The 19,538-nt window shown below is 39.5% G+C and overlaps 1 protein-coding gene across 1 annotated transcript in view; it reads right to left on the bottom strand.

Annotated features, from left to right (window-relative positions):
* LOC126198523 (lipase 3-like) overlaps positions 1-19,538 on the bottom strand; it is a 202,319-nt gene that overhangs the window by 27,878 nt on the left and 154,903 nt on the right. The window contains exons 6-7 of the mRNA XM_049934912.1: positions 16,808-16,892; positions 3,315-3,457 (exon numbers count right to left, since the gene is read on the bottom strand). Of these exons, the coding sequence (XP_049790869.1) occupies positions 3,315-3,457; positions 16,808-16,892 (228 nt within the window). The remainder of the gene's footprint in view (positions 1-3,314; positions 3,458-16,807; positions 16,893-19,538) is intronic.

The following is a 19,538-nucleotide window of genomic DNA, read 5'->3' as shown; positions in this document are numbered from 1 at the left end:
AAAAAAGTCACTAATATCTTACAAAGTTGCTGGTTTTTAATTTTAACATCTGTAGTCATTGACACTACACAAGCCTTGTCATCACTAATTCTCTCACCTATGATAGCTGATTTGAAAAATTCTCATCTGTCAGCTAGAAATTTTCAATAGCTCTCTGAAGAGTTAATTCTCTAATTGCTTAAGATAAATTTTAGAAAACACATTTAGAACAGTTTCACACAAATCTGTGTCCCTAGTGACTATTTTAATCTTGAATTCTACAATTGTATTAAATTGCAAGAGAATATTTATTCTGTTATGGGCTTGGGAGAATTTGTCAATGTGAACTGCATGCAATTATTTAAAAACTATTATAATGGAGAAAAGTAGAAGAGCCAATTACAACTCTATAGAATGCTAATCATGTAGACACCAGTTAAAATATTGAGACAAAAAGTTCACAAGTATACCTCACATTAGGAAATAGACAATGCAAACTAAATAATGTTTGGCAAACACAATGCACCACACTCAAATACAGCCAACTCTCAATAATTTGACACTCAATAGTTTGAAACTCTTTTCCAGCCCTTGAAAAATACTCAATCAATTGAAAGCACATCATCGCACTAAAAAATAAATAAATAAAAAGCACACTGTTATAGTAAAAAATCTATGGATAGCATGCAAGCATGGACAATTCCCTTTGTATTGAATAGATTTATGAATTAAAACAACTTTTGAACCTGTCCAATGTGTTCAGCACAGACGAAACTGAACTTTTCTATAAATGTTTTCCTGAGCACACCCTAGCATTCAAAGATTAATAGCGTCATGGAGAAAAACTGAGCAAGGGCATAATGACTGTCCTTCTAGCCAGCAACATGGGTGGCTCTGAGAAGTTGAAACCACTTGTAGTAGTGAAATATGTAAAATAATGGTATTTATAGGGAATTAAATTGCTTCCCACAACTTACTACTCAAACATAACTGTTTAATGAAGAAGGGAAAATGAAGAATTTTACTGGTTTTGGGGAACTGACTGTACATAACAATGAGCCACCATTATATCATGTAAAATTAATTTTTTGTCAACCATCATGATATCAAAATTGCACAATTTGAGCAGGATATAATACACAGTTTTAAAACTATCTAGTACACAGAAACTGTTTCACTTGTGTTGGATGTGAAAAAGAAACATAGGAGTTTTTGACCACTATATCCATTATTGATAACACCTGGAAAACTGTCAGCTGTCACTCTTCATAATTGCTTCAGGAAGAGTGGGTTTGTAATACAAAGAGAAAACCTGGAAGAGTCATCAGAGTCATGAGAATTAATGAATTCAGTCCTGCAAGACTTAAGGTGGAAACTTCTACACAGGTGTGGTGAATTAATCTGTGAGGATTTTGTTCATGTTGATAATGACATTGGTGTCCATGGTGTTCGAACCAGATCCGAAGGGTTGACCTGTCAGCATAAGAATGAGGAGATAATGAAGAACAATTACCAACTCCAGTCACATTGAGTGAGGTAAGGCCATCTGTCCATACCCTCAGAACAGAAATGAGTGACGGGTTCTTTTCGGTTCTTATCATTATCAAAAATTCACTGGACCACACTAGCTGGAAGTCACTCTCTCAAAAGAAAATCCCCAACTATTTTTCAAAATGATACATAATATTTTCATTGGTGTTTTTCATGTCCACAGCTCATGGTCTTGCGGTAGCGTTCTCGCTTCCCGCGTACGGGGTCCCGGGTTCGATTCCTGGCAGGGTCAGGGATTTTTCCTGCCTCGAGATGGCTGGGTGTCGTTGTGTCACCTCCACTAGGACCTTGCCTAGTACAGCGGTGCAGGTCTCCCGCATCGTCCCCTATGCTACTCGGAGTATGGGACCTCATCATCATCGTGTTTTTCATATACAGGGTGTTACAAAAAGATACGGCCAAACTTTCAGGAAACATTCCTCACACACAAATAAAGAAAAGATGTTATGTGGACATGTGTCCGGAAACACTTAATTTCAATGTTAGAGCTCATTTTAGTTTTGTTCTTCCACCTACGCTCAATGGAGCACGTTATCATGATTTCATACGGGATACTCTACCTGTGCTGCTAGAACATGTGCCTTTACAAGTACGACACAACATGTGGTTCACGAACAATGGAGCTCCTGCACATTTCAGTCAAAGTGTTCGTACGCTTCTCAACAACAGATTCGGTGACCGATGGATTCGTAGAGGCAGACCAATTCCATGGCCTCCATGCTCTCCTGACCTCAACCCTCTTGACTTTCATTTATGGGGGCATTTGAAAGCTCTTGTCTACGCAACCCCAATACCAAATATAGAGACTCTTCATGCTCATACTGTGGATGGCTGTGATACAATACGCCATTCTCCAGGGCTGCATCAGCGCATCAGGGATTCCATGCGACGGAGGGTGGATGCATGTATCCTTGCTAACGGAGGACATTTTGAACATTTCCTGTAACAAAGTGTTTGAAGTCACGCTGGTTCATTCTGTTGCTGTGTGTTTCCATTCCATGGTTAATGTGATTTGAAGAGAAGTAATAAAATGAGCTCTAACGTGGAAAGTAAGCGTTTCCGGACACATGTCCACATAACATATTTTCTTTCTTTGTGTGTGAGGAATGTTTCCTGAAAGTTTGGCCGTACCTTTTTGTAACACCCTGTATACTGCATGTATGTACCACATGTATATGTGTCTGTATTATTTTGCACATTATTAAATTGAAGATGAATGTACAAATGTATGTTTTTATGTATGTACTACAATTTACTTTCAATCAGACTCTCATTTATTTGAATTTTTCCTCTGTCCCCCTCAGTTATTTGAACTCTTATTACTTTGAACTATCAGTAATATGAACTTTTTCCCTCTCCCCTTGAGTTCATATTATCAAGAGCTGACTGTATAATCACTAGTGTTAAAAAAAGAAATGCTTGGTAACATGAATGAAAGCCTCTGACACTTTTAAATAAAAGTGTAGTTCATGCAGAAATGTTGTGATATATTTGTTACTATTAGCATGGGAAAAATAACATAATTAATTTTTGATGCTGGAATTACAGCTAGAATGTCTATACCAATAAACAAAGACCTGAAGTATTCCAGTCAGGGAAATGATTAAATTCAGGGATGAAGTGTTCTGTTGAATTCTAAAAAAAAAATAGGTTTTAAAGCTAAATAGAGAGAAGAATGATAGTAGGCTGAAATATAAAGGCAGCATAATTTGAATAAAAATTTTAGAAACTGTAAAAGAATGTCACTGAAATAAAGCAGCAACAGGCATATATGCAGTACAAACCTGTATGTTGGCAAGCCAATCATTGCTAGCAAAGTGAAGTGAAATGGGTGCACGCATGTTGGAAATGTTGTAAGCTGGTGGCTCAGGAGTTCCATAACGTTCCATATTACCTGTTTTTCCATAATCGTACTTCCGAAACTTGCCTGTAACAACATGGTGCAGTGAACAACTTTTCATTACTGTAAATGAGAGAAATGAAAATGATTTAAACCTATTGAATTTTTACATAAGAATATGACATATTGTAAACTCAGTCATACTTTTTTAGTGACATAAATAATTATTATTTCTATTTCTTCGTGATACCTGAGTTACCCTCACATCTTCTGCTGCAATAGCTGATTATTTATGTAAAAATATTATGATGTCTGTAGAATGACATAAGCAATGTTCACTTTGAATATCTGGATATGAAGAGTGGGAGGAGGGTGGTGGCTCTGAAAATGCACGAGAGATTAAAACTGTCTTGAGAACTGTCACCTGAAGTCATAGTTTACCTTTCAAGGTTAATGCTCCCACCAAGTAAACCACTGGAGAATAATTCTGAACAGGACATAATCTACTATTACCACTCACATACCTTCCAGACTCATTTGAACTGTTGGTTGTACTACAAGACATCATGTAAATTCTAATAACAGAAGAACTTTCAGGCCATGGAGATGCTATCTTCTGCTATATTTTTTCTCCCACAGAGGCTTGTTGGGCATGGTGTGTGTGAGAATTTTCAAGTAGATTCAGAAGTAGTAGATGTGTCCATAGTTGAAATTTGAGGGATGCCATTAGACATATTCTAATGGCTCATGTGGTAAGAGTGTTGTTAAGGAAAAGGTTCACAGTAGCTGACAATTTTGTACTAATATTTTGATCTGATCACTGCCAAAAATGATGAAACTGCATTTCCACCATTAGAATCATTCATTGTCATTCGGAAACATAGAAATTATTATTCATATATAGTAAAGGACCTGCTTAAAAGTTTTTTGATTATGATCATGGTCAGACAAATGTGTCATTAATCTATTTCTGCCTTGTGACTTGAGCCTTCCATTCTGGGGCATTGAAAATTTGATGCTTACCTTTTTGAGATTTTAAGAACTTCTTTGAAGCCACTGATGTTGACTGATTCATGTGAATTTACCACAAGTAGTTTTTCAATATCTCATATACAATGATCAGCCAGAACATTATGACCACCTACATAATAGCCAGTATGCCCACCTTTGGCAGGGATAACAGCCACAACGCATCCTGCGATAGAAGCAGTGAGGCCATGGTAGGTCGCTAGAGGGTGTTGGTACCACATCTACACACACAAGTCACCAAATACCCATAAATTCCAGGGAGGGGGATATGAGCTCTGACACCAAGTTCAATCACTTCGCAGATCTATTTGATCTGGTTCAGATCTAGCCATCTAGAGGGCCAGGAAATCAATTGAACTTGCCTCTGTGTTTGTCAAAATGCTCCATCACTTTCATGGTCTTGTGACATGGTGCATTATCCTGTTGAAAAACGCCACTGCCGTCGGGAAACATGATCGTCATGAAAGAGTGTCTGTGGTCTGCAACCAGAGTGGGATACTCCTTGGCCATCATGGTGCCTTGCACGAGCTCCACTGGACCCATAGATGTGCATGTGAGTGTTCTCCAGAGTATAATAGAGCCACTGCCAGCTCGTATCTGTCTGGTAGTACAGGTGTCAAGGAACTGATCCCCTGAAGATGACAGATTTGTGCCTCACATCAGCACGATGAAGAAGGCATTGACATTCATCAGACCATGCAATGCTCTGCCACTGTGCTAATGTCCAGTGCCAATGGCCATGTGCCAATTTACCTCACAGTTGCCAATGTTGTGGTGTTAAAATTGATACATGCATGGGTTGTTGGCTGCGGAGACCATTGTTGGGAGTGTTTGGTGCACTGTGTGTTCACACACACATGTACTCTGTCCAGCATTAAATCGTGATGTTAGTTCCACCACAGTTCACAGGCTGTCCTGTTTTACCAGTCTGACCAACCTACCCTGTCCAAAATTTGTAATGAGGGGTGGCCACCCAATTCCGTGACATCTGAATGTGTTTCACATTGGTTTCACCACATTCTGAAGACACACACCACAGCACTCCTTGAACATCCGACAAGTTGTGCAGTTTCCAAAATGCTTGTGTTGAGCTTCTGGGCCATCACAATTTGCCCTTGATGAAACTTGGATAGATTGTTCCCCTTCCCCATTCTATACACGGACAGCATGCTCACTGATACTACATGCACCATGTGTATGTGTCTGAATATTAATCATTCCTCACCAGGTGACACTGGATGGGTTTATATTGACAGCAGGTTGGTGATCATAATGCTCTAGCTGATCAGTAGGTTTCAAGAACATTGAGAGTGTGTCTGATAGTACACCCCATTGTCTTTTTGTGGTATGCTAAACTGAAGTGTCATGTTTAACTTAAGAATGAAAAATACTTGGTGAAATATTTTAAGGAGTATAGGTAACAACTCACTGAATACTTGAAGCACTGAGTCATTGACAGGGACAGAAAGAATGCTGACAAGGTTAATAACTTTTTGATGAATTTTTATTCAGAACAATTAGGTACAGATACACACACATATACCTGTGCAGCTATATTTTACCTGCTTACTACCTTTTGCCAGCACTGAAGCAGACTGGGGTGAGGGACTGTGTTGGATGGAGTGGGTGAGGGGAGAGAGGTGGTTGGGAGCAGAAGGGAGGTTCTGAGAAGGGTGACTGATGTCAAGGAGGGAGAGGCAGTATGTTCACAGGATAGGGAAATCATACCAATGAGCTCACTGCAGCAGTTGTTGACATCACACAATAACATGGAAGAGCAGATTGAGTGATGGAGATAGAACAGAGAAAAGAGGTGACTGCTGAGGAAAGTCTAAGGGTAGGATGAGTGGAGATAGCATAATGCGGCTGAGGTGCAGGGGGTGTGAAGCCGGGCCTAGTAGAGATTATTGAATCAAAGGTGTATTGTAAGTCTTATTTCAATGCCCATCAAGAACTCAGCAGCTTAGCTGTACATCAACTTGTTTCTTTTATGCTGCACTTTGTTTATGGAGTCTTCTGTTACTTCTTGATAGAACAATTTCATATTTAAGGTTGAGTAACAAGAACACTGTTTTTGTTCTATGTATAATACTTCAATTTGTGTTTTTCAACCACGTACTGTGTTTCATATCGCCCATTGCATAAATATGTGATTTACAATTTGCACAACATAAGATACTAGTGCTCAGTTAAACAGTGGGCAACCATTCTCACAACCTCACTAACTGTGGCACCATAACTGTACAACGTGCAATTTTAATTATTGTGTATAATATTGTCCATTGGCTAAAGTTTAGTTTACAGTGTTAAAAAACATTTTTGTTGCATGACACAAATGAAAGTTGCTCAGATTAATGGTTTCTCAGCCAATGTCAAGACCCCACAAACTTTATTATGAAAAGGATAGGTTACTCCTCATCACATAGTGAAAATGCTGAGTCACAGACAAGAACAACAATAAGACTGTCAAACAAGTAAACATTTGGCCAAATAGATCTTCATCAGAATTAGAGTGGTCTGGCCTTCATTTTCATTTTTTTCATTTATTTATTGGTCCATTTGATTCATTACATACTTAAACAGTACATTGAATATAGGACAAGTCAAAATTGCGAAAGGAGCAGACACACACACACACACACACACACACACACACACACACACACACACACACACACACACACACAGAGAGAGAGAGAGAGAGAGAGAGAGAGAGAGCGCATGACAAAATTAATTACAGATAACAATCATAAATTACAAGTGACAAATATAGCAATTTGAATTTAACCATTATTACATAATCATTGTTTACAAGGCTATTTTTGTAATTTAAAAATTCTTTTACAGAGTAAAAACATTTTTCCACTAGAAATGACTTAAGATTATGTTTTAAAAAAAAATTATGTTGCTGCGATTTTAAATCACTGGGTAGGCTGTTATATAGCTGAACTGTTATATGTGATACACTTTTTTGGTATAGTGCTGTTCTACACTGTGACATGTGGATATTATTTGTGTTTCTTGTGTTGTGACTGTGTATATGCTTATTTTGTTGAAGATGTCCAGTTTGGTTTAAAAGATACTCATTTACGAACAGGATACACTCATATATGTAAAGGCTCGGTAGGCTCATTATTTTCATCTGGATGAAATGTGGTCTACATGTTTCCAGTTTTCTTAGGTTGCAGATAGCCCTGATTGCTCTTTTCTGCATCCTAAAGATCTTTATGCTGGTGGCTGTATTTCCCCAGAAGATTAGCCCATATTGAAGTAGTGCATCGAAGTATGCATAATACGCCTGAATAACTGTTGACTTGCTTGCACTTTTATTTAACACACGCAGAGCATAACAAGCTTTAGAAAGTTTTTTCTCAGGTTCTTTTATATGACAGTCCCATTTTAAATTATCTTGTACCCATAGACCTTAGTGTCAGTAACCCAGTTCAGTAAAGTATTTTCAAGGTATGGTACTGTAACAAAGTTTTGCACATGTGGAGAAGAGTGGAGATTCATAAAGACAGTTTTTTCTTTGTTTAGTATTATTTTATTTTTTTGAAACCAGCTAGTAATTTGGGACATTACAGTATCTATTGCTACTTCCAATGAGATTTTGTCAGCAGCTATTATTAATATGCTGGTGTCATCAGCAAATAAGATTAGTTTTCCCAATTTAATAAAGTAATTTATATCATCAATATAAAGGAGGAACAGTAGAGGTCCTAGGACAGAACCTTGTGGCACTCCGTACTTTGGCAGCCAGAGACTGCCGTCATGTGTGTATGCTTTTGGATGTGTGTGTGTGTGTGTGTGTGTGTGTGTGTGTGTGTGTGTGTGTGTGTGCGTGTGTGTGTAGGTGTATGTTGTCTCTTTCTGGTGAAAGCCTTTTTGGCTGAAAGCTTACTTATTTGACAGTCTTTTTGTTGTGCCTATCTGTGACTCAGCATCTCTGCTATTTGTGACTAGTGATCTATCCGTTTCATAATATTGTCATTAGTCCATCCTGGACTTTCCATTATTTGATTTTGCCTCACAAACTTTAGTATTTTAACCATTTAACCTGTAACATTGTGTGGTTTAATTACTTATTATGATTAACATTGTCCATTGTATTTCAATGCCAAGAAACAAGATTGATGCACGACACTCTATGACAGTGGATTTTATCTATGCTTGTAATGTTTGTTTACCTAAGAACTAGTGTCCCTTTCAGATGCTAGTCACTGAAGATGGTCCAATAAGCCAAAAACTAATTTGAAGTAAACAAAAACCAGTAGAACAAAATCAATGTACTTGTTATTCAAGCTTAAATATTTACGATTAGCTTAGAACTGATATGTTCTTCACCTGAAACAAAAGTTCCTCCACCTCATTCTATTCAGTTTTCAGTCTCTGCAACATTTTTTTTTCTTTTAAATAGAGAGCTAATTGTTGATTTTGATCAGTTTTAAAGTAAAGATCATAACATCACGGAAATAATTAAATATAAACAAAAGTTAATTTTAGAATATTAAGTAAAGGACAGGGCAGGAAAAGATATTACTGTTCTTTACTGAGAGTGGTATGATTTCACTGGAAAGACCAGTAAAGTTGATTATACACTATTAATATTTAAAGGTAATATCAAAGAAAAAAACTGTGAAGTTGTGTGATTTGTGTAGTAGAAATACAAATAAGCTAACTGGAAATTATACAGAATACTGAAAAGAAATAAGCATTAATAAATAAAGGAAAAATACATTTCTGTTAATAACACAAAGCAAAAGATGTGAGAGAGGATTGTACTGCTGACACTGATATATGTATAGCTTTGCTTAGTGAGCCAACAGCCTTGCCAAAGTGGTAACACTGGTTCCCATCAGATCTCCAAAGTTAAGCACATTGGGCATCGCTAGCACTTGGGTGGCTCACTGTACGGGTCTGCCAAACGCTGTTGGCAAGTGTGGTGCACTCATTCCTTGTGAGGCCAATTAAGGAGCTACTTGTCAGAGAAGTAGTGGTACTGGTCACTAAAACTGACAATGGCCAAGAGAGCAGTGTGCTAACCACATGCCCCTCTGTATTCGCATCTGGTGATGCCTAAGAGCTGACGATGACACGGTGGTCGGACAGAACCATTGTGTCTTTATTGTCTGTTTGGAAGTATTTTTTTTTTATGAACAGAAGCTTAAAATAAAAGAAAATAGTGGATCACTTTTAATTTTCAGCAACTGGATAAAGGTAAAAAAAATCCTGATATCTTTAATGTTTATTAAGAACTGTTTAAGAGTGAATTTTGTGGCTTAATGTTTTAGATTCCCTTGTGTTTATGTGTAGTTTTATCTGAATAAGAAATTGATATTTGTACTCAATAATATTCACAGATAGTTTATTACAAAGCTAGATGCAATTACTTATTTTTCATCTGTAGTACTGTAGTACAGAACATTAAGCACACAAAAAATGTTTGTAAATTGACAGTTCTGTTAACATCATACTGCTTGGTCAGGAGTAGCGATAAACATAAACAGATACTAAGCAATTGTTGTTTGGAATACAGAGATTATTGAATCAGAATGGTCACGGGTGTACAGTAGATTATGTTATTTTCTGGCTAATTACCATTACTGTGAAATTGATTATAACTACTGGAGTTTGTATATAAGCAGCAACATTGTTATTGGTACTTATAGTAAGCAATATGAAGAGGCATTATTGGTAGATTCTGAATCTGAACTATTTTTAAATGATGAAATTATGATTACATTAATCTTAGTATGAGTTATAAAAGCTTTACACAGAACTGTTGGTATACTATTTTATCATTAATCTAGCATACATGACTATCTTGATGAGTCAGTCTTCACATGTATCAGTAATCTTGAAATAAAACCAAAATAATCTGGAATATTTGTTGTAAAATGTATGTAAGCCAGATATATTTTCACATGAGTTTACTGAATGAGCAATGAAGCTGAACAAAAAAGTAATTTTTGTGGTGGTAGGAAGTCAAATTATTTTGGGAGTAAAGACTGGAACCTTCACATGCTATCACAGTATCTACAAAACTTGTAACTGGATTGACAGTTATTTGGTAAGGAGGCTGCAGCATCTTATTTTGGATGCAGAGTCATCATCAGATATAGAAGTTACATCAAGTATTTTAAATAATGAACTGAGACTCTTACTGTTCATGTTGTACAAGGAATAGTCAGATAAAAACAAGACACATGGAAAAAAGTAAGTAAATTGTTTTCAGGTTTTGTATATATGTCTACTGCAGGGATGTGAGCAATGAGGCAAGAGTTTGGGAGCAGAGATGGGGTGGGGATGGACAAGGATATTTTGCAGGTGCTGTTTGTGGTGGAATACTACTGTGGGATGGGTGTAGATGATAGTGGGTAGGATATTCTTCTTCAGGCCATGATGAGAGGTAGTTGAAACTCTGATAGAGAATGTGTTTCAGTTGCTCCAGTCCTGGGTGGTGCTGCTTCATAAGACGAATGCTCCTCTGTGGCCTGTTAGTTGGCATGTGCGAGGTAGTAAGTGACTGGAGAGACAAGGCATGGTAGATTTGTTTCTGGTCAAGGTTGGGAGGGTAATTTCGGTCTGTGAAGGTCACAGTGAGACCTGTGGCATATTTGAAGAGGACTGATTGTCATCACAGATGTGATGACCACGGGTGGTTAGGTTGTGTGGAAGGGACTTCTTGCAATGGAGTGGGTGCCAGCTGTCAAGATATTGTTGATGGTTGGTAGGTTTGATGCAGTCGGAGGTACTGATGTATTGATGTGGTCAACATCAAGGAAGGTGGCTTGTTGGGTCGAGGAGGATCAGGCGAAGAGAGTGACGAAGAAGATGTTGAGTTTCTCGGAAAGTGCAGATAAGGTGTCCTCACCCTCAGTCCAGATCACAAAGATGTCATCAATGAATATGAAACAGCATGATTATGAATAATTATTCTAGATGGCCTATGAAAAGGCTTGCATAGGGTGCTGCCATGTTGGCCCTCTTTGCTGTACCATGGATTTGTTCGTAGGTGATGCCTTCATAGACAAAGTGATTTTAGGTGAGGATATAGTTGGCCATGATGACCAGGAAGGAGATAGTAGGTTTTGAGTCAGTCAGGCTTTGGGGAACGTATTGTTCAATAGTGACAAGGCCATGGGCAAGCACTCCCTCTCCAAATGCACCAAAGGTCTCACTGATGCAATTACAGATTGAAATTACCCTCCTAATCGTGCCGAGAAACAAATCTCCTGAGTTTACAATAACCATTATGAGAACTGACTTAAATCACACTTAAATCGTTATTTATTGGTAACCAGTTTTGGACTACTTGTCTATTATCAACTCAGCTATAAAAGTATGTCTTGTGTTACACCAATCATGGCTAATTTTCCACAAGAATAACACAAGACATACATTTAAGACAGGTTTCATAATGGTTATCATAATCACAAAAAAAGTTGTGGATCTATTCCAGCCCCAGAATGCTGTAAATATGGAAGATCTCCTGTGCCTTGTCTCTTCAGTCACCTCCCACCTCCCACCCCCATCTGTCCACAAGGAGGACTCTCAGTATTCTCCATATACTTCCCACAGCGTTATTCAGCTACCCAACAAATCTGCACAACATCCTTGTGCATCCCTACTCCCCCCCTTCTCCCAAGTGTTTGCCTTGTGGCTCATATGCCTGCAATAGTCCTAGGTGCAAGACAAGATCTGTCTCACACAACCTCCCACTACCACCTAGTCCAGCTCCGTTAAGGCATCCCCATACCCTTTAGAGGCAGGTGTATCTGTGAAAGCAGCCATGTGATCTACAAACTAAGCTGTAACCCCTGAGTTACTTTCTACATGGGCATGAGAACCAACAAGCTGCCTGTACATATATACACTACTGGCCATTAAAATTGCTACACCAAGAAGAAATGCAGATGATAAACGGGGTTCAAATGGACAAATATATTATACTAGAACTGACATGTGATTACATTTTCATGCAATTTGGGTGCATAGATCCTGAGAAATCAGTATCCAGAACAACCATCTCTGGCCGTAATAACAGCCTTGATACGCCTGGGCATTGAGTCAACAGAGCTTGGATGGTGTGTACAGGTACAGCTGCCCATGCAGATTCAACACGATACCACAGTTCATCAAGAGTAGCGACTGGCGTATTGTGATGTTCGGCCACCATTGACCAGACGTTTTCAATGTGCTGGCCAGGGCAGCAGTCAATCATTTTCTGTATCCAGAAAGGCCCGTACATGACCTGCAATATGTGGTTGTGCATTATCCTGCTGAAATGAAGGGTTTTGCATGGATCGAATGAAGGGTAGAGCCACGGGTCATAACAGAACTGAAATGTAATATCCACTGTTCAAAGTGCCGTCAATCCGAACAAAAGGTGACCGAGACACGTAACCAATGGCACCCCATACCATCACGCCGGGTGGTATGCCAGTATGGCGATGATGAATACACGCTTCCAATGTGTGTTCATCGCGATGCCACCAAACATGGATGCACTCATCATGATGCGGTAAACAGAACCTGCATTCATCCGAAAAAATGAGTTTTTGCCATTCGTGCACCCAGCTTTGTCGTTGAGTACACCACCGCAGGTGCTCCTGTCTGTGATGCAGCTTCAAGGGTAACCGCAGCCATGGTCTCCGAGCTGATAGTCCATGCTGCTCCAAACGTCATCGAACTGTTCGTGTAGATGTTTGTTGTCTTGCAAATGTCTCCATCTGTTGACTGAGGGATCAAGACGTGGCTGCACGATCCGTTACAGCCACGTGGATAAGATGCCTGTCATCTCGACTGCTAGTGATACGAGGCCATTGGGATCCAGCACGACATTCCGTATTATCCTCTTGAACTCACCAATTCCATATTCTACTAACAGTCATTGGATCTCGACCAACGCAAGCAGCAATGTTGCAATACGATAAACCGCAATCGCGATAGGCTACACTCCGACCTTTATCAAAGTCGGATTCGTGATGGTACGCATTTCTCCTCCTTACACGAGGCTTCACAACAACATTTCACGAGGCAACACTGGTCAACTGCTGTTTGTGTATGAGAAATCGGTTGGAAACTTTCCTCATGTCAGCACATTGTAGATGTCGCCACTGGCACCAACCTTGTGTGAATGCTCTGAAAAGCTAAGCATTTGCATATCACACAGCATCTTATTCCTGTCGCTTAAATTTCATGCCTGTAGCACGTCATCTTTGTGGTGTAGCAATTTTAATGGCCAGTAGTGTACAACCACTGCTAAACCGTTGCCAGGACACAGCTGGACCACCCAACTGCTGAACATACTGGCCAATATGATATGTTCCACTTCAATGACTACTCCACAGTCTGTGCCACCTGAGTCATTCCTATCAACATAAATGTTTCTGAACTGCACAGTCGGGAACTCTCCCTACAAGTTATCCTTCTTTCTCATAACCCACCTGGCCTCAATCGTCACTAATCCCTATCTCCATCTCTGTCCCTGATCCCACTCCAGCACTATGTGTGCCTTATATTCTACCAACACCCCTACTAGCCTTTTCCATTTCTCTATATCTCTCCTCTCCCCTTCCTCCCCCCATCTCAGCCTCCTGACACTGCACCTAGCAACCTTATCCTGTCCCCAAGGAGCACACTTGTGTGTGTGTTTTCTGCACATTTGTGTGTGTGTTTTCTGCTTCTGGAGGAGGACTGTTTTGTCTGAAAGTTAAACATTTAGCAGTATTTGTATTGTGCCTTTCTGTGACTTAATGCCTCCTCATGCAGTGAGTCACAATTTATCCTTTACATATTATAGTTATTCCAGCCAGGATTTTCTATTGTTTGATTAAGTAAACTGTTATTTTTATGTATTTCAAGAGTAATACCATAAAATTTAGTACACTTACTCCGCCATGAAACAAGATGGTCAATTTCTTCACAGAAACATGTTTGCAGTTGACTATGGAACTGTGATTGTACACAGATGTGAACCTCTTCATCCAAAGCAAATTGACAGCCATGAATGCTTTTCCTTAGGTACTCCAAAAGTATTAAAATTGCATTGGGACAGGTTTGGACTGCATGAAGGATGTGCTTCACTGTAAAACTTCTGCAGCTTACTTAAAACTAGCTTGGCAATGTGTGGACAGGCTGTTGTGGACTGGCAAGACAGCCAATCCACAATGGACGGGAGACCGAAAGGCACGCGTTTAAGCTCACACAGGCTGGCGTGAGGTCTGGAACAGGACACGGAATGAATACTAGCAAATAAAGTACATAGCTTCTGGAATACTTAACTTTAATCCATAATTGGTGAACATCGGTCTGACGGTACATGCATCACAAGATAAATAGCAAATGATAATCGCGCCTTGCTAGGTCGTAGCAAATGACGTAGCTGAAGGCTATGCTAACTATCGTCTCGGCTAATGAGAGCGTAATTTGTCAGTGACCCATCGCTAGCAAAGTCGGCTGTACAACTGGGGCGAGTGCTAGGAAGTCTCTCTAGACCTGCCGTGTGGCGGCGCTCGGTCTGCAATCACTGACAGTGGCGACACGCGGGTCCGACATATACTAACGGACCGCGGCCGATTTAAAGGCTACCACCTAGCAAGTGTGGTGTCTGGTGGTGACACCACACAGGCCTACCTGTTTCAGATACACTGCAGAACTTTTGCTGGGAAGCCTTTGCACATCCTGGATACAGTCCTCATATCTCCCCATGTGATTTCTACATTTTGGAGCCCTAAAGATATCCACATATGGGTACAATCATGGTTCTGTAGGCAAATGCAAACATTTTTGCGTCTCACAATGGGAGAAATGTATTAACAGTTATGACAATAACTTTTGAAATAATAAACAGTTTATTTACTTTTTTCCATGTGTATCGTATTCATTTGAGTGCTGCTTATATATTAATGTACTGAGAATCAGTATTAATAATAATCTCAGATTTTTTGCAGAAATAGTTATTTCTAATCAAATATTGTCTGGGAAAAGCTGCATGGATCTTCAGTCAGATCTTAATAAGATTTCAAAGTGGTACAAAGACTGGAAACTTACTTTATATGTTCAGAAATGAAAAACTGTGTACAGTATCATTGAATTACAATAGTAATCTATCAACTCATACATATACATGGTGTAACTATTTATAAGGATATGATATATAATGATCACATAGGCTCAGAAGAAATAAGTGGATGGCAGACTTTGCTTCATTGATGGGATACTGAGAAAATGCAATCAGTCAGCAATGAAGACTGCATACAAAATATTTGTGCAACTCATCTGAGAAGTGTGGGGGAATCATACAAACAGTACTAACAGGTTATATTGAAGATATAAAATGAAGGACAGCACACATGGGCACATGTTTGTTTGACTGATGGGATAGTGTTTTGGAGACACTGAAAAACCTGAACTGACAGATACCTGAAGACAGACACCTTCTACCCCGTGGAAGCTTACTCAAAAGGTTTCAAGAATGAGTATTAAGTGAGGAATGTAGGAATATACTGTAATATCCTATGTTTTGCCAGCACATTACAGTGCACACATGGGCTTTTGAGGAGTAATTTTTACCAAGCAGTCAAATGGAACAGTAATAAACCTTAATAGATTGTAGAGTGGGTAGTACTCTCTTCCAATCATTTCTCAGTGGGTTGCAGAATATAGGTGTAGCTGTAGATGAGAAGAAATGTAAATCTTCCAATGGAAGAACATGAGTGTATATTGCTGAAGACATGGAAAGGCCTGGATGAGACCTTTATCCAGCAAGGGATCTCAGTCCCTGTTTCATCCTTGAAGAAGATGATGAATTGAGCAAAATTTTGTGGACAACCATAAGTTGGAAACGAACCATTGGATACCTGTGGTCATAAATCGGCAGCCATCCAGAGAAGATAGTATGGTAATTTGTCTGGTACATACGCATGTTTGGGTGTGTTCAGCAGTGTGGTTTTGACTAACTAAACTGCTGCTGCGCTTGCTAGAGTAAAAGTTTAGTCATGCTCTTTGTACAGGGAAAGTGCATGCTAGTTCTAAAACAAAATTGCAGTTAGTTATTTCCTGCATTGTAAAACAAAATTTGATCTTGATAAATTTATGAGTGTTAAGTTAAGTGAGTTTAATTTTTTTTAAAACAGGGTCTCTAAAATCTACTGCAAACCATATGTGTAAGATGTGCTGAAGGAGAAGCTAAATTACTATTCCACATAACATATTCAAATGCTCTAACTTTTTTATGCCAGTGAAAATTGTAACAAAATTGAAAAATTAGAAGCAGGCTAACAGTTTAAGGAACAAAAAGAAGGCAGTGCAGAATCATTATTATAGAGACATGTTACTCATAATTAATAATTAGCATCTGAACAAATGCAGGCAGACTTCTCTCACTGACTATTAGAACCTCACCTGAATTGATCTCCTGTGCATAGTGAGCTAGAGTCTTTGTGGAGGAACCTGATGGGCTGTGGCTCAGCACCACAGGTAGCATGGTCTAAAACAGAAAAAAAGTATGCTTTGAATTTGAATGTGAAAAATACTAGAGGAAGAAATCAAAGGCAGCGCATAGCATGGAAATCAAAGGTGGCATATACTACTCTATAAAATGCTGAAAGAGATATTCGTATGAATTATGTATTGTATGATTTTCACATAGATGCATGATCACGTGAAATAAAAATGTGAATGAAAAATGTGAATGCAGTTAAAAGTTTGGTGTTGAGTGACCATTAGCTTGTTCACTGATTATGTATTATTCCTATTTCAATTTACCCTTGAAGTTCTTCTTCTTTTTCTTGTACTTTTGTCCAGCATTTGTACAAGTTTGGCATGATTATCAATGGTTTTCACAAGGTTAATTTAAGGGGTGGCTGCCCTACCCTGCTGCCACACTTTTACCCCCCAGCCTCAGGACAGGATGTGTGTATAGTGACTCACATAAGACTCCACATGGCTCACAGTTGTATGACATCCCACAAAAGCCACAAGATGCTAGCACCACCAGAGGCCTCCACTTTCAGATGCGTGTGCAGCCTCCCCATAGTGCACCCTAGTGGTTGGCCGGCAGCTTAAAGAGTCAGGCCTGACCACCCTTGCTCTCAGTATACGTTGACATTCTGCGTATGTGTCTTGGGCTAGTAGTGCAGCCACTCCATGGCAACTGTTTTTGTGCACCAGTATTCTTGAAGTAATAAAGTGTTGTGTCTTTTTTTTTTTTTTAATTATATGCCTGTTCATGTAGTGAGAACACATTGACCATGAGTAGGGTCGTTTTCACATGTTTTGTTGTGTAGTTGTTTTTTGCATTTGTTGTGACATTTTTCTTGTCATGACATGGAGACTGCTTCAAACATTGGTGCAACAACAGAGGGAACTTCTTACAGTCATGCGACAGGCTGTGCAGGCATTTCTCTCTTCTCCTTTGTATCTGGCTATGTTCCTTCCTCCATTCTTGCTGTTTGATGAGGCACCAGAAAATTGGGAAGTGTACAGATTCTGGCTACAGCAACATTTCACTGCCTTTCACTTTACAGAAGTGGAGGTACGTCATGCACTGTTTTTGTCATGTATTCCTCCTGCCGTGTATCGGGTATCTAGTGTATCAGCAGTTGGCCCTGTTACAGAAAACTTCTTGTTTGCTTTTTGACAATTTTTGCTAGTCATTGTCTTCCTATTATCACCGTCACCTGCACATTGTGGCCACCAGAGTTGAATTCTACCAATGCAAGAATTAGCTCCATCAGTTTTATCATGCTTTGGCTGTGGTTCTTCATAGCCTAAGTTACAAGTGCCAATCTGGCAGCTTCCATGCAGCATGTTAACAACATACCAGCTGCTGCTCCCTGTTGCCGTCATGTGCATCTTGTTTCTCCCAACACGATAGATCAGAATGTCCCCAGCATTGGGCCATCTGTCATTAGTGTCAGAAGAATGGCCACACTACAGCAGTCCGCCACTCAATGGCACAGAATGCAGTATCAGAGAACATGGGTATGGATATCCAGGAAGTGGCATTGTCAAGGCTAATTCCCAGTCAGGAATCCAACAAATTCTTTGTCGAGGTCTTGGTTGTCTCATGGCATCTGCACCTGCAGGTGGACAAGGGTGCGGCAGTTTCCCTGCCTAATGCCCAAATGCCCAAACATATTCAGATCTTACCTCCCTTGTGCTGTTGCTGGTAATAAGGTACCTATGGGGATCTGGTAAACACCAAATCCTCTTGCTTGGTCAACCCAGAAATGATACTACCTATAGATGAGTAATGCGGCCTAATACTTTTATTGTTGTTCAAGATGCTAGCTCAGTAAACCTTTCTGGGGTTGATGCCTTTCAGGTCTTTCGCTTTTCAGTCACTTCATACAGTTGGTCTCTGCTGATGTCTGCTATCAGTCTTTCGAATCTCCATGCTCTGAATTCCAGGATATTTTTGTGGAAGGCCTAGGGTACACCACAGACTTTAAAGTCCACAAAACCTTTAAATGGTCCTAGATTTTTTCTTGCTTGCTAGATCCTGATAGCCCTTCACTCCCAGGCCAAGATGGAGCTGGATTGGTTCGGGTCTCTTAGGGTTGTGGTTTCCATTTCCTGTAATGAAAGGCCATGCCTTTTGTTATGATGATGAAATCATCTGGTAGACTGAGAGTTGGCAATGATTTTCAGGGCACCACGCATTCACAGTCCATGGTCGACACAAACTCATTGCTATATCTCAAAGAGCTGTTCATACGCTTAACAGGGTGTCAGTTCTTCTCCAAACTTGATCTTCCTGAAGCACTGTTCATATGCTTAACATGGAGTCAGTTCTTCTCCAAACTTGATCTTCCCGAAGCATATAACCAGTTACCCATAGATGAGGAGTCAAAATGTATCATGTTCCTTAATATACCTTTAGGCCTGTATCAATAGTAATAGTTAATGATTGGTAAGGCAAGTAGCCCTGCAATTTTTCAAAGCTATCTGGAACTGGTCATGTCTATTATTCTGCACTGTTTCAACTAGCTACATGACATTGTCGTTACTGGTACGGGCAACCATCTGCGGACTATCTGGGCCCTTTTTGAAAAACTTTGGGTATGCATTGAAATCTACAGAAATCTAAGTTTTTCCAACACTCTCTTGAGTATTTGGGCCACACCATATC

This window comes from Schistocerca nitens, chromosome 8 (assembly GCF_023898315.1).
Source record: "Schistocerca nitens isolate TAMUIC-IGC-003100 chromosome 8, iqSchNite1.1, whole genome shotgun sequence".
Taxonomy (NCBI): Eukaryota; Metazoa; Arthropoda; class Insecta; order Orthoptera; family Acrididae; genus Schistocerca; species Schistocerca nitens.
Note: the sequence above shows the minus strand (reverse complement) of the source record. Positions and strands in the feature narration are given on the sequence as shown.